Source organism: Charadrius vociferus, unplaced genomic scaffold (genome assembly GCF_000708025.1).
Source record: "Charadrius vociferus isolate BGI_N301 unplaced genomic scaffold, ASM70802v2 scaffold793, whole genome shotgun sequence".
In the NCBI taxonomy this organism is placed as follows: Eukaryota; Metazoa; Chordata; class Aves; order Charadriiformes; family Charadriidae; genus Charadrius; species Charadrius vociferus.
The window spans coordinates 207,923-223,463 of record NW_009647833.1 but is presented as its reverse complement, the minus strand read 5'-3'; the positions used below and the strand labels follow the sequence as shown (position 1 = coordinate 223,463).

Here is a 15,541-nt window from a genome sequence, read left to right as displayed (position 1 = left end):
AGTGCTGGGACGTTGGTGGTGGGTTTTTTTTTTTTCTTTCTTTTTTTTTTTCTTTTTTTTTTTTTTTCCCTTGTCACATGTCTTAACGTCAGTGCAGAAATGCTAATCTTTCTGGAACTGTATTTGTTCTAGCGCCAAAATTAAAAGCAAAGCTTTAAAGTGCTGCGTTTTTTTTTTTTTTTTTTTTTATCTCCTTGTCACATGTCTTAACGTCAGTGCAGAAATGCTAATCTTTCTGGAACTGTATTTGTTCTAGCGCCAAAATTAAAAGCAAAGCTTTAAAGTGCTGCGTTAGGCATCTGTATGGGTCGACGTGCATCTCCATCTCATGCTTTCGCCTTATAATCTGTAGTTCGTCATTTTGTATTGTTCATATAGATTCTGTTAAGGCTTTGGGGGAATTTTATTACAAGGTTTCTGTTTATATTTTTCTAGTGCTACTGTTGCTTTTTTATATTGTTTTGTATATTAAACATTTGCTGTTGCTTAAACTGCTACTGCATTTATTTTTTGCTGTTTAAATACTGTTGACGCTTTTGGAGTCTGTGAGATAATCAGGTACTCTGTATCACAGTTGGAATACCCGCACTACGTATAAACTGTAGAGCCATTGTTTGACAGCTGAAGGCTTGAACGCTTCTCAACCTGCAGGAAGAAGCACTGTCTCTCACCTCAATAATCAATAAAGTACTTGGCTTAAAAAACCATGTTGCTTGCATCACACCATTAATGTTGCCAAGAACAGGTTCTAAGGGGGGTGGCAAAAAAGTTGAATTTGTTCTCGCTCACATTTCAATACTTCAGTCTTAGAGAATAATTTAAAAAAATAAATACTTATTGGGGATTTTTAAAAATTTCAATTACTGAAATTTTTATGGCACAACTGTGGACATGAATGCATATTGGCAACCTGATTTGATTCTCAGGTGCGTTTTGGAAAACAGAAAAAAAGAGGATTAGAATGGACTTGAAATCAAAACAGAACTGAAAAGTGGGAAATATAAGAGCAGAAAGAAGGGGGGGAGCATCAGGAAGGTGTAAGGGGAAAAATGTTTTGGTGAAATTTATCTCTGTAGGCATTGTGGATGTCTTATAAGGATCAGAAAGACATTGCAGGCAGAGCCGTTGAGATCATTAAACTGGAAATGAGTAAAGTATAAAGCCTGGACTGTCTTGTCTCATCTCTGTCGTGCTTTTGAACAGGCACGGCCATTCTAGAAAATCTGAATAATTGTTTAAATGGAGAGTTTATTCATAAACTGTATGGCTGTTTGCATTAATTATTATGGTGAAAAAAACAGCCTTAATTTTTGTGTTTGTAATAAATGGAACTGTAAGTATAGACTGAAGGACTGCTTGCTTTCCAGCCAGAATACCATTGCATTTCTTGGTTTTTTGAAACGAGAAGAAACCCTGAAAATAGCAGCATGGTATCTAAAGTGAATTTTGTTCACGTTAATACTGAGAATGGAAACCATAGTTCACAGGGGCGAGAAGAGCATGTGTAGACTTTGCCAGAACCGTTGGGTAACTTGAGTGGTTGTTCTAGGAACATGATGGGTGTTTATTCTCTGTGTTTATTGAATTTTTTTTAATTCTTTTGTTGGTATCTAACAGTAGGGTCAAGGGCAGCTTTAGTGGGTTTTATTGTGAAAGAGATGTCAATAAGCCGGATTTCTCTAATAAATGTTATCAAGAGGACATGAGCTAGCAACTCTCTGACCTGGGAACAAACTTTTGGACTCCATAATTGCTTGTGGTGCTAGTAGGTAGAACCAGGAGTTAAATTCCCCTCTAGATCACCCACCAAAATAAACCAGCCTTTGTAAACTTTTAAGTGGTTTTGACGCTATTGAAAGTTTCTGTTTTTCTTTGGTTAGCGTTTACACTTATAGAATACTTAGAAATGTGCTCCTTGGCCTGGTGTGCTTTTTGCAGATCTCTGGATAGTTGGTTTTTTTCCCTTCCGATTCTCTGAATTTTACACGCCACTCCATACATCAGTATTCAGTCTGTAGATTCCAGGCTGTTTCTCACTAACTTGCAGTTGTGATTTTATGTACATGTTTTCAAAAATGAAAATGTTAAGGTACAGTCTAAAGCTCGTTAGAAGCTTGCCCATTAAATTCTATTTGTATTCATTCCAGCTGTCTGCTTGGTTTGCACTTCTTTTGCCATGTAGAGCCACAATTATAGGGAAGTATTATCTTGCATAAGGGATCAAGTTGAAAATTCTTTGAAGAAAATTCCTCTTCAAAATTGAACTACATTCTTTAATGGTGACTAGTTCTGATGTTGAAATGCTCGAGCCTTCTTTAGTGATATTTGCATGCATTAATCTGAGTGATTATTGGTCAGAAAAGGTATTTAACATCAGAGTAAAGCTTAATTCTTTCATTACTACTGGGATTTGATTATTATCAATATAGACTAATAAAACCTTCTCAGTAGATTATTTGTTTCTAGTTCATCTATTCACATAATCTTTACTATTGTTCTAATTTGCATAATGCTGTAATAGGATTTTAAAATTCATATGTAAGAGCAACTGTAAAAAAAAAAAAAAAAGCAGTACCTTAACATTTTTCAAATTCACTTGGGGGTGTGTGAAATTGTTACCTCTAATACTTAAGTGATTAACAGTGCAGTCAGGTAAAACAGTGGTTCCATGTGTCACCGTGTGAGATATGTGGAAGTATTGCAAATCTTGCACATAATTTTGTAGATTCCTTATCTTCTGCTGATAATTTATTATTCCTCACCTTTAGGCTTATTTAATTATATATTCTCACTTATAATTATATACATAATTATTTTTCCATGTAGTTCTATACTATCAATTATAATTATATATAATTATTTTATATTCTATATAAAAAAATTACAAAGTTGTAAAACACATCAGTGCGTTTATTTTAACACTGCTTTTTTTCTTTTATTGTAATTAATCTTCCTTTTACCCCTCCCATCCCCAGGGTCAATTAAGTGAGAGCATGGACCATGGAGGAGTTGGCCAATATGACCTGTAAGTTGCTGCTAGAAAATGTTCTGTACCATTCACGCCAACTACATATGACTTCTAATTTTGTTACATTGTTAAGTTAAATAGAAAATTTTGTCATTCTTGTTCAATTTTGAGTTGTTTCTAGTCGTTCCACTATTTCTTCACATTAAAATTTGTGAATTGTATCTTGAAATAAAATAATAATAATAAAAAAAATTCTGGCAAAACTTGCTGTTGTCTTTTAATCCTTGTTTCTCCTAACATTATCTATTGCACTCGAATAATATTTGTAATAGAGATGTAATGCACTGTCTGCAGAACACTGTATGTTCTGTTCCTTTTGTAAAGGCTGCAGTTGCACATTCGCATCGCAGTCTGAAGCAGGTGAGAATTCAGAAGTTCTGATTTGAAGTTCATGAGGCAGCTACCTTGAGCTTACTGCATTTATAGATTTCCAGATTGTTTCAGCATACCATGTTGTGAGAGGAAAGCAGTGATGGTTAAAACAGTTCAGTTACGTTTTCGTACAGGATCAATCTGTTAGTCTTTTGCAGAACTGCTGCATAATTTAGAAGCATCATTAAGTTATGGTTCAGTCGTCTGTTGTGGCATGTTCAGGGTTGTGAGACTTAATTTTGTTACAGATTTTTCTGCAAGATATTTGTCTTGTAGAAGTCTTACCATGACTGTTGGGGCTGCTGAATGTGATCTGAAACTTCCACACGCCTTATAGCCTTGCTTTTACTTGAGGTCTTGTAGGAATATCTGAGTCAACCTGAGGCTTTGGTCTTTTAAATTTAATTCCGGTGTATTACATAGATTTATTATGCATTAAAATGAAAGAATCTGAAGGAAATCTTAATACTGTAGATCCCCCAAATTTGCAGGTGATCTCTTCTGTGCAACTTACTGCTTTGCACGAACCTAAATAAAATTTCTGACGCTGAAAATTCTCCAGATCTCCAAAGCAGTCATTCAGTTATGTTAGATACAGTGTATGCTTTTCAGAAAGTAATTTGCTTGCTTACTTTCATTTGGTCATTTTTGAGTATCAGGTAGTCTTATATTCTTGTTTCGGTTTTATCCAGTGGCATGGAACATTGTGAAAAATTTGAGATTTCAGAAACTAGTGTAAACAGAGGTCCAGAAAAGATCCGACCAGAGTGCTTTGAGTTGCTACGCGTACTTGGCAAAGGTGGCTATGGAAAGGTAAGGAACTCTTTTCTCCAGAAGTAAATCCATTACACTGAAGGCAGTTAAAGTGCTCGCTTGGCACCTCTGGCAAGGTCTAATCTTCCCATCCTGTTTTCTGAAAAGTTCATTCTACCAGAAGGTAGCATTGTGGCTGCCAAGGTTGGTGCTGTGGGACCAAGGTCACCGGCAGAGCCTCACCAGCTGGTGGCAGTAGAAAATGTCCCAAACTGGTTCTGGTTCAGCTCTGTAGCTCTTCTCCTTCAGGCAGCGTAGCAGTTTGTAGGTGATCTCATCTCTCTTTCACAGAACTTTTGTTTTTAACTTAAGACGGCTGATGCGGTCATAATACGTGATTGCTTTTGTATTGGTGTTGTACAGGTATTTCAAGTACGAAAAGTAACTGGAGCAAACACCGGAAAAATATTTGCCATGAAAGTTCTTAAAAAGGTAACCTGAATGTTCACGTTTCACTACTGTCTGAATCTTAAAAAATCTTTCCCTCCCTTTAGCTGTTACAATTATGTAATTATATAATATACCTAAAATTAAACTTTATCTGTGATATATACAGTTGTTATCCAGGTACAGTTGGAATTATAATGAGTCTTTAACTAAATTGTTCTGTCTGTGTAGTTCTTAGCAGCTAATTTAAATAGCTCAGGAGGTTCCTTCCAACCTAAATTATTGTATGATTCTATGAAATAAATAAAGAATTAACTTTCCACAAGAAACCTGTCATGTTATGTATATATTGTTGTGAATTTTTTTTTATGATGTTACTGAGTCATATGTAGTGTTGTGATTTAGTAAACTCAGAACGGAACTAAATATAAGAGTCTGCCTTGTTTAGCATGTTCCTGTGCTCACGTATCTCTGCTTTTTGTAGGCAATGATTGTAAGGAATGCAAAGGATACAGCTCATACAAAAGCAGAGCGGAATATACTGGAGGAAGTAAAACATCCCTTCATCGTAGACTTAATTTATGCCTTTCAGACTGGTGGAAAACTCTACCTCATCCTTGAGTATCTCAGTGGTCAGTATATGAAATTCTGTTACCTGCTTCTTGGCATCTTCCATAATCGCAAATTTAGATTTCTCATTCTCCTTACTAAAGGCCAGCTAGCTATTGGCATGGCGTCTTGAAAATGTGAAATAGGTTAGCATTAAAAATACATAACCGAACATAAATAAACCTTGTAATTCAATACGATAAAGATGAATGAAACATAAAATAGCTTCATGACAGTACAGCAGAGGAGGGTTTTCAACACCGATTCTTCCATCAGGCTTGTAATTCTTGTGTGTTACACTTAGATCATGTGCAGTCATATGGAGTACCTGAGGTTTCAGACCTTACAGGTTCTTTGTGGCATGTGGAAGTGTTATCCCTATTTCGTGGATAGGGAAACAGACACAGATTAGAAGCAATTTGCTCAAGTTATAACAATAGGAAGAAACAGAGACAGAAATGCTGTTATTTTTTCAGCATGCTGTTGTGATTTCTTTTGGCATTTCTTTAGTTGATAGAATTCCGAGAACAACAGAATTCTTAGTTGTTTTTTGTGAAACAACTTTCCATGAAGCAGGACAGAATACCTGTTGCTTGTAGTTTTTCTAGGAAACAGGCTTTTGACTGACTGAAAACAATAGAGTGCACTTCAATAGAGTATAATCTCATTTTCCTCATGACAGGAGGAGAACTATTTATGCAGTTAGAGAGAGAAGGGATATTTATGGAAGACACGGCTTGGTAAGTGAAACTGTTGTCGGAAATTAATAGGTCGGGGGGGGTTTTTTTGAGTGCTTAAAGGGTATATTCTGACTTGAAAAACTGTTAACTACTCATTCATTTCATAGTCTAGTGAAAAGAGCAGTTAACTGGGTTTTGGGAAGACATGTGTTCCATACTTACCAGTTTGTGTCAGTCTTAGGACAGAAGAGGGTCCATCGCTGGTTGCTGACTGAGGCCATATTCCACAGGGTTGTGGTAAAGGAGGTGTTTTGGGTGTTGGAGAAAAGGTTGTGAAAGACTTGCTGTAAATGCAAATTATTTTTTTTTTGTTCTTGATCCACACACAATTTTACCAGCCAGTTAGAGAATTCCCAAGTCGCTGTAATGGCTGTACTCTAATGATCAGATGTATGAAGAGATAAAGGTAATTATTCTAGTGAAGGACAAAAAGCCCTTTGAGTAGTGATATTTTACTTATAAACAAGTTGAAATTATCCCTTATTGATTAGGCTTCACACAACTGCATACAGTTGTATCTTCCCACAGTGCATTGCTGAGGATGCCTCAGAAAAGCTCTGCTGTACCTACGGGGCTGTAACGCACTCTGCCTGCTGCCGGTTACCTCCTTAGCTTCGGGGCTTTTTTTGCTTCAACTTTGCCATCTAGATGTGGCAATGCAAACTGAAGTGTATTTTAACCACTAACTGGTAAATTCAGATTCCTCCAAATATATTCATGATAAGACAGCTACTGAACAGGTAGACCTAATGCTAATGGTGTCATTTTGTAGTTCATCGTGGAGTCTGTATGTCTTTTGGCAAACCAACCTCAAAGGCATCATTGTTTCTCTCATTTATTCTCTCATATGCTTCTCATGATACTTTCAAGGAACCGTTGCTATGTACGTAATAATCTTAGTGCTTAAGATGCTTTGCATGATTGAATATGTCTAATTTTGTGGCATATGTTTCCTTTCAGCTTTTACTTGGCAGAAATCTCAATGGCACTGGGGCACTTGCATCAAAAAGGAATTATCTATCGCGATCTGAAGCCAGAAAACATCATGCTTAATCATCAAGGTAGAAATATAGTGACAGTTACGTTGCCAGTCATTTGAAAACAATTCCGCAAAGGTCACACCACTTCACTCGTACGTGAATTTCCTTAGAACAATGGCATGTTCATTATCACTCTTGGTCTAACTGAAGAATTGCCAGAGCTAATTGTTTGCCCTTAACCACAGCTTCTTCAGATTTAATCTGCCACAGCAACCTCCCAAGTTTCGTGTGTATAGACACGGGCATTTTTTGAACGGTTGACTTGCTATTTCTGCAGCTCTGGAATTTTTCATCTACTGGGTCACTGTAAAGATCTGTATCGTCAGTGACATTTCAGTCAATGGGGATGACTGAAGACGTTAGTTAGGAAAGGCAATTTAGGTAGGATGCCAAATCATCTGTAGCTGAAAGGACTTATCTAGCTGTTGACACGTCACCTGACAGTAGTAGCAATTTCTGAATGCGCTGTTACATTAACTGTAGGACACCGACTGGTCTGGCAATCTCTACCGTCTGGTATTTTCATGTTATCTTAAACAACTTGTTTACTTAGTCTAAGTTTTTGTACTGAATTATTCAGGGCACTTTACAATTTGTTGAAGGTTGTTCTCTGAACTTTGAAGCAAGCAGTAAAATTCAGTAGCCTACTTTCTTATGGGAATGATGCTCTACAATCTTTATGTTTAAATACCTTTGTCTGTAAGTGAATAAGTTTTGGTAGTTTGTCTTGTTTCTCTTCAAGTGGCAAGACACTCTGATGCAGATATAATGCAGAGGTTTTATCTGTAAGTGTGATTACCTCATTCTGTATTGCTTTGTCAGACCATTGAAGATACCTGGAAGTAGTTCAGAGTTATTATATATTCATGTTAAAAATTCCTATTTTTTTAATGTTACTTATACAAATGTCAGAATTCTGGCAAGTCTTAAATTTTATATATTTAATTTCAGGTCATGTAAAATTGACTGACTTCGGATTATGTAAAGAATCTATTCACGATGGAACAGTCACACACACATTCTGTGGAACAATTGAATACATGTGAGCTGCATGATGAAATAGAAAAGTATTACTCTGGTCTGGGGGTAATGGCTAAATTTTGCCTTTTTTAACTGATGGTTCATATGTTCAGCCACTTAGGGAAATTTTACTTGATAAATGTGGTTTTGTTTGAAAACTAGTAGTCAGAATTAGTATTAAGCTTGTTAAAATACTTTCATATTTTCAATTTTTCTGATTATAGGGCCCCTGAAATCTTGATGAGGAGTGGGCATAATCGTGCTGTGGACTGGTGGAGTTTGGGGGCATTAATGTATGACATGCTGACTGGAGCAGTAGGTGCACAGTTATAATTGCATGTATTTCTCTTCATAGCTTTTGTAGTTACCTGTATTTTAATTCAGATGCATGTATAAATACGTATATATTTGTATATATACAGCCTGCAAGTAAGAAATAACTAAAACACAGCTATACTTACGTTGACTACAGTCATGGGCTGCTCTTATCCAAACAGTTATTTGGAAGTTCCATTTGCAGTAATTTTATCTGCTTTATAAAATACTGAAGTGAGTTCTGTGTGCACAAATAAGAGACCTGAACAAGTCCTATTTTTCCTCCCTTTACAATTGTGCTTTCTAGCCTCCTTTCACTGGGGAGAACAGAAAGAAAACAATTGACAAGATTCTCAAGTGTAAACTCAACTTGCCTCCCTACCTCACACAAGAAGCCAGAGATCTGCTTAAAAAGGTAGAATTTTAATGAATGTCAGTGCTGCGTGTGTGTGTGGAAAATAGAAATATAATGATACGATTATGGCTATTCAGTCCAAGCTTGTTTTATTACTAAATAAGTCAGTCTTGCTTTGTGTGGTACAGAAAGTTATTTTCCTTGAAAATACAATTGTTTTCTAACGAATGCAGATTTTCTGATTGTTCTGTGTTCGTTCTGCGTGGTATTCATTCAAATGATTATTCATGTCAGAACTAGTCTAGTCACAACAGCATAACTAATTTTGCTTTTTTCAATTTTATTTCTCATTAAGCTGCTAAAAAGAAATGCTGCCTCACGTCTAGGAGCTGGTCCTGGAGATGCTGGAGAAGTTCAGGTAACTTTTGCTTAACTGAAGAATACTTAAATAACCTCATTGAAAATAAAACAGCTTTGAGGGTACATCAAGGAAGGAGAGTATGTCTGTCTTGAAGTGTAATGAGCAAAAAGGCAGCCGCGTGTGACAGCTGATCAAAGTTTGAATGCTTTAAAGCTTAACGAAAGCAGCTGTCCACCTATTTGATAATTTGAGATTTGGAAAATAGCTTTCATTCTTTAGCTCTGTCTTCCAGTAGATCTTTTCTACTAGTTGCACAATACTAATAGCACAGCCAGCCATATAAGAGCAATGATGCTCTAGCAGTCTGATGAAAAACCTGCCAGGCTTTGCATTTAGTGCAGCTCTTTCAAGGGAAAAAATGTTGTTAGTTTGCATTCAGTGTTGCGTAGTTAAAAGTTAAGGGAGAGGCCTAGTTCCTGTTGCTTCCAGCCTGACTTCTCTTGTGGCGAGATTAACAATGTACTAGAGTCCTCCTTATTTCACAGTTCTCATTTGTCATTAACACAGTGCTTTTTCATTATTTTTAGATATCGTAACTTTTAAAATTGAAAAATGTAGAGGTATTTTGCATGTAAACTGGCTTTTTCTAATACTTTCAAGGAAAACATGATAGGGACGCATATTGTCTGACTTGGAGCTATGGTATCAGTTTTCAGCTCTTGCAGCTACTCTGATGTAGCGCTGCAGAATATTTCGCATTAGACCCATATGTGATTTTGGAAAGAAGGACACCACAGAGAGGGGTCAGAAAAGAACATGCTTAATTCTCAAATTTCTGTGATTTGTACCCAGAAGGCGGATTATGACTCTGTGCTATTGATAACTCTTGTAGGCTCACCCGTTCTTCAGACACATTAACTGGGATGAGCTGTTGGCACGAAAGGTGGAACCTCCTTTTAAACCCCTATTGGTATGTACTCAGAATGCTGTGAGATATTCCTCATAGGCCTTTAGAAAAGGTTTTAAACAATGTGGAATCTAAAACTTAGAAATGCTCGCTCTTACAAACTGGAGTGCCATTGATTTCTGGTACTTAAAAAGTTAGATGCATCAGCTTAGGAGGTCTCCACACAGTGTGGAATACTGGTGGTCATGAGCGTGCTGTTCTGTCTTCTTACTCTGTAGTCACGGTACTCCTCCGGCACTGGAATAGGATCTCGCTTTTTTATGTGAGAAGGCAGCAAAAATCAGCTAAGAGCTAATTCAGCCTTCTGTTAAGTCTCCTGGAGGAAGAAGGTTCTGCTTCAGTTTTAATTCCTCATGCTTCTAATCTGGAGTTTAAACAGACTTGCAAGTGCAGTTATCTCCGAATTTCTGTTTCTAAACATTGTATAGTAAGTCAGTACTTAGTTGAAACTAAGATGATAAATAGTTGCTAAGCAAAAGTAAATGAAGTCACCTAATTAAGCCTTTTATACGTTTGCTTGTTAATATTTACAATACATCTTGTGTGTTATAGGCAGTAATTAACTTTTACCTCAAACCAGTGACATGATGAATAAGCCTCTATCATCCTATCTTATATTTTGATGGTGTGGAGTGTCTGTCTTTTTTTCCCTCTGGGTATAATTAGCTACAGCGGCAACGGGTATTGCCACCCTGATAGTTCCCAACTACTAAAAATCTCACTTGAAAAACTGATTTAGGCATCGCTAATGTTGAACATACTCCAGCATGGGGACTCGGACCTTTTTTTCCTCACCGTTTTGAATGCTATTCAGAATGACACAAGACTGATATTTCTAAACGAATTATCTGAAGATAGTTTTGGGTTTTTCTGCTATTGGCAAATGTGAAAGTTACTTGTACAACCCAGATGGTTTTTGAAAGTGTGCTTCCATGGTTGCATGAAGGCCTGCAGAAATGAATCCATACTGCCTTTTCAGTTACGCTTAGGGATGAGAGAAGGGATCTTGGAATTATGTCTATTGTACTTTGAGTGAATTAAACAATGTTCTTCATAGTCACTTATTCCGGAGTTTTCCTCCATCCCTCACATTTCTGTATCTGCAAAAATGGGATGAAATTATCTGGAGAGGCTTCCAAAAACTAATAGTTGCAACTGTTCTATACTGGTTGTGACGAGGGCTAAACTTGCAAGAAACTGGCATTGTATTTCTAAGTTTTTGTTTGTAATTTGAGAATTTTTTTTAAGGCATCTTTTTGATTTGTGTTCCTTTTTGATCCATAATTTTTGCCCCTCCCCCTTGCCTTTATTTCTCAGTGTCAGTGCCCATAGTGACCTCCCACTGGCAGCGACAGGATTCCGACACCACTCCAGGGTTTTACTACAGCAGAGCTCTGCCAAAAACCTATGGAATGAACTCCATCCAGAGGCTACACTGATCACCGCTAAGCCATTTGGTTGATAACTGTAATATAAACCCTTAATCATTTTGTTTTTGCAAAGCAATCTGAAGAGGATGTGAGCCAGTTTGACTCAAAGTTTACACGTCAGACACCTGTTGATAGCCCAGATGACTCTACTCTCAGTGAAAGTGCCAACCAGGTCTTTCTGGTAAGTGAGCCAGGGGCGAGTGTGTAACTGTGGAGAGATGTGTTGTGTTACTTGGGAACAGTTACTTGGGAACAGGGCATTTCAGGTAAATTTATTCTACTGAATCTTAACGCTTGATATTTGAAGCAAACGGTCATAATTGTAAACACACATTCTGCGACAGGCTCGAAATGTTGAAGGGCTTTGAAAATACTAGTCTGATTACTGCTGACGTTTTCTTTATATAGATGTATCAATCAACAAATGTTGCTTACTTTCTGAAATGTCAGCGTTGTAATTCGTAGTTGCATTATGAACCCTGGTCATGTGATTGCTTTCATCGTCATGCAGAGAGAGCAACGTCTATTCTATAGATCAACATTAATTAAATTGAGCATGCCTGTGGGAATCTGTGACCTGAGTTGAACTATCTGGGGTGTGCAGGCACTCCCTAAGAGATGAACTCCCTAAAGTCCCGCTGTTTGCTTCAGGAACTGAGTAAAAGTTCATATGTCTACATATGCTCTCCTTTTTATAATTCTCATTTCCTAGTTCATGACAATCGTACCTGTACAAGTGCTCTTAAATGTAAATCTTGCCTTTAAGTTAAAGTGCATTCATTCCTGTTTTGCAGGGTTTTACGTATGTGGCTCCATCTGTACTTGAAAGCGTAAAAGAGAAATTTTCTTTTGAACCAAAAATTCGATCACCTCGCAGATTCATAGGTAGCCCTAGGACACCAGTCAGGTATCTTTTTTTTTTTTTCTTTTTTTCTGTAATAACTTTTTGGCAAGTAGTTGAAATAGATCTGCACTAGAAATAAAAAATGCGGCCTTTCTTCTCAGTAAGTCCATCACTTCCATTAGAAGTGCAACATCGATCCTGTTTTACAAACCACATTATTAGAGGCAAATCTATGGTGTTTGGCAGCACAAGAAGTACTAATTTGCTTTTGCTATTCAGCACTGATGCAGTCTCACAGTCTGGTGAGTTTGGTACGCCATTCCTCTAGAACTGTTTCAGAACATCCTAAGTACTTATGTGCCGCTAAAGAATCATATTAGTACAGAAAATTCCTTCTGCAGTCATCTAGAAATATGTCCTCACTACTCATATGAGAGAATTTTACTTTACAAGAGACTGTGGTAGAAGCTAGACCTGGAAACTCTCTCAAACTTCTGGAAGTGGAAGGAAGAATTATAAATGCTTCTCAATAGGCATTTGAGTTCAGCTTCCTGCAGAGTAAAGGACATACCTTGGTGCTGTGTGTATCTTCATCTCTGATTTTTATATTTCTTGTTTTAAAGCCCTGTAAAGTTTTCCCCTGGGGAATTCTGGGGAAGAGGTGCTTCTGCCAGCGCATCAAATACTCAGACACCTGTGGAATATCCAATGGAGACAAGTGGAATAGAACAAATGGATGTGACAGTCTGTGGAGAGGCCTCGGCACCCCTTCCAATCCGGCAACCAAACTCTGGGCCATATAAAAAACAAGCTTTTCCCATGATTTCCAAACGACCAGAGCACTTGCGCATGAATCTATGACAACACAATTTTTTTAAGCCTTTGAAGGTGGAAAACAAAGAACGGACATAAGCCCCCTTGAAGTTGAAATATGAGGGCTTGTATGGTTTACTTTTAAAAAGTGACAGTATCAAAGAGTCAGTCATTGCACAGAGCGACTTGGAAAGCAAAGAAAAACGGATTTTTTTCTGTCAATCCATGGTGCATAAAAAAACTTTAGAAAAAATGGTATTGCAGAACTCTAGGCACATCATCTAACTGATTCGCAGTGACATCTTCTCACCTTATCAAGGATTTTTCAGCTCGATAGCTTGAAACTGACAGTATTAAGGGTCAGGATGTTGCTTCGGAATCACTGGTCTAGTCGTGAATGTGTCGAGGAGGGTTAGCCCTTTCACTAGGCAAAGTATGAAATGCCTATATGCTTGCGTCTGAGGATTAATTAGCATGCAAGCTTGGTTAAGCGGTTTCCTACAATGGGGTGGAATCAAAGATGAAAGATAAAATTAATTGGTATTTCACATTCAAAACATAATGAGTTTTTTATATATATAAAAATATATATTTTTCAAATAGATTTTTTTGATTCAGCTCATTATGGAAAGTATCCCAAAATTAGAAATGCAAAATAATTGGTTGCTGCGAAGAAAGTAAAGGCTCTAGTTCTGATTCTTCTCCTCATGAAACAACAAATCAATAAGCGAATCACTCAATTACCAGCTTGGCAATGTGGGGTGGGAGAGAACTGTTTCACTTGCTTACCCAGCTGAAATACCTGTTCCTGCAAAGACAGACGGATCTAATCAAATGGTGATGCTGCTATGTTCTAGGCTTAACTGGAAGCCATGGGCTCACACACGTGTCCTGCTTATTTCATCCCTGTCCTCAGCAGACATTTCACTGGGAAACATCACTTTTGTACACGCTAGTCCTTAGATGGAGACAGCTGAACACGGTCAGATTCTTACCCGTAGAAAAGATCAGGAAAAAGTGCATCGGAATACAAGGTCAGTGGAAACATATAGGAAATACCACAGGAAACATCCAAATTCTACATAGTGTAAGGAAATAAACCTTTTTGTAACCAGCGGGTAAGAACTTGAGGACTTTTTTTTTTTTTTAATAAAACTTTGCTTATGGGAGTTCCCTGCCATTATACATTTCTAAATTTATCAACATTTTTTTCTATGCTGGGGCAATAAATTTGCTGATGGTATGAGAAAAGTGTTAAATGGCCTTTCAGTGAATGTCTTCCACAGTGGGTCAGAACTTTAGCAACTTAATTTAGGAAACATGTTCTAAGGACACTATTTATGTTTTTGAAATTGTCACAATCTGTACAAATGACTTACAGGTACAAAGAATAAAATAAAGGTAACTTTACCTTACTTAAATACTTCCTGCCTTAAAGAAAGCATTTCCATGGACATAGCTGGTGAAAGGGTTAATATCTGCAGAGCTTTACACTAGTTAGAGTGCGTATGGTGTGTGCGTGTGTGTGTATATGATCATGCAACTGCATACAAGTCCTGTCACTTTTTGCCTGCCACACGTTGCATTATCTTTAGTCAAACTGTGCAAAGTCTACTTCTAGTGTTTCACAACAGTAGGGATTTTTTTATAGATTCTGCTTACTCTGTGTATACTGAATCTTTTTGAGCCATAGGATCCAAGCCATAAAACTCTCTAAGCATGTTGAACCCAATTAGTGCTGTTCCCCAAAATTTGCAAGTCGGAAGGATTCGGCGGTAGCTTGTTGATACTAACAACCAACAAAAAAGATGGTTATGATTGAGCAAAAATTAGTTGGGTTTTTTTTCCTGATAAGCCTTTTGTTGGAAATTTTTTTTTTTTTATTTTGATAAGGAAAATCAAATTACCGTATAGTGACATAAATTGTACTGGAAGATTGCCATTTTTCATTTGGTAATAGGGCCAATGGTGACATGTTGTGAAACTGAAATCAAAGTGCTCATGTGTGTTTGTGTTATGCATATTTGCAAATACACAACACTTCAAGCAGTGCCTCTCTGTGCCACTTGTTAACATAGGTTTCCTAACATGTTTACTGAGTATAAAGGAACTTAGTTTAAAAAAAAATAATTTTTTTTTATTTAAGGCAGATCTCTCTTGGTCCTAGTTACAGCTAACAGTTGCTTTTTGGTTGACTGGATATAATTGTCCAGTAGAATTGGTTTAATATGGCTGGCAAGAATGGCAAGAGTTGTTTGTCTGAACTCACTGATTAATTACAGATAAAATTCATCGGGTTTAAAAGTAAATTTCATGTACTGTCAGTGTTTCATCCCATAGATTATAAATTTAATTCCCCACCATAACTGTGAAACTTCTGGAGTGTGACTCAGACAGCAAGCACACACTATGCAATATGGTTTATCCTGTATTTATTTGTAAAAATA

The 15,541-nt window shown here is 37.1% G+C and overlaps 1 protein-coding gene across 2 annotated transcripts; it reads left to right on the top strand.

The window, feature by feature from the left end:
* The first annotated feature begins 2,981 nt into the window (after positions 1-2,981).
* RPS6KB1 (ribosomal protein S6 kinase, 70kDa, polypeptide 1) lies at positions 2,982-14,877 on the top strand. 2 transcript variants are annotated; one of them, XM_009882681.1, is made up of 14 exons: positions 2,982-3,025; positions 4,093-4,213; positions 4,577-4,645; positions 5,085-5,232; positions 5,892-5,949; positions 6,910-7,010; positions 7,941-8,031; positions 8,234-8,324; positions 8,632-8,739; positions 9,035-9,097; positions 9,933-10,010; positions 11,511-11,618; positions 12,232-12,344; positions 12,905-14,877. In XM_009882681.1, the coding sequence occupies exons 1-14, from the start codon at positions 2,994-2,996 to the stop codon at positions 13,140-13,142; spliced, it is 1,419 nt and encodes a 472-aa protein (XP_009880983.1). In that variant the 5' UTR covers positions 2,982-2,993; the 3' UTR covers positions 13,143-14,877. The 2 variants fall into 2 exon arrangements, with proteins under 2 accessions (XP_009880983.1, XP_009880984.1); XM_009882682.1 differs by lacking the exon at positions 4,577-4,645.
* Positions 14,878-15,541: the final 664 nt, after the last annotated feature.

What these genes read in the sequence shown, in the direction of transcription:
- RPS6KB1 (XM_009882681.1), top strand. Translation starts at nt 2,994, where the DNA reads ATGGACCATGGAGGAGTTGGCCAATATGACCT. An exon ending in ATGACATGCTGACTGGAGCA is followed by an intron (nt 8,325 to 8,631) that starts GTAGGTGCACAG and finishes TGTGCTTTCTAG; the next exon opens with CCTCCTTTCACTGGGGAGAA. An exon ending in AGCCCTAGGACACCAGTCAG is followed by an intron (nt 12,345 to 12,904) that starts GTATCTTTTTTT and finishes CTTGTTTTAAAG; the next exon opens with CCCTGTAAAGTTTTCCCCTG.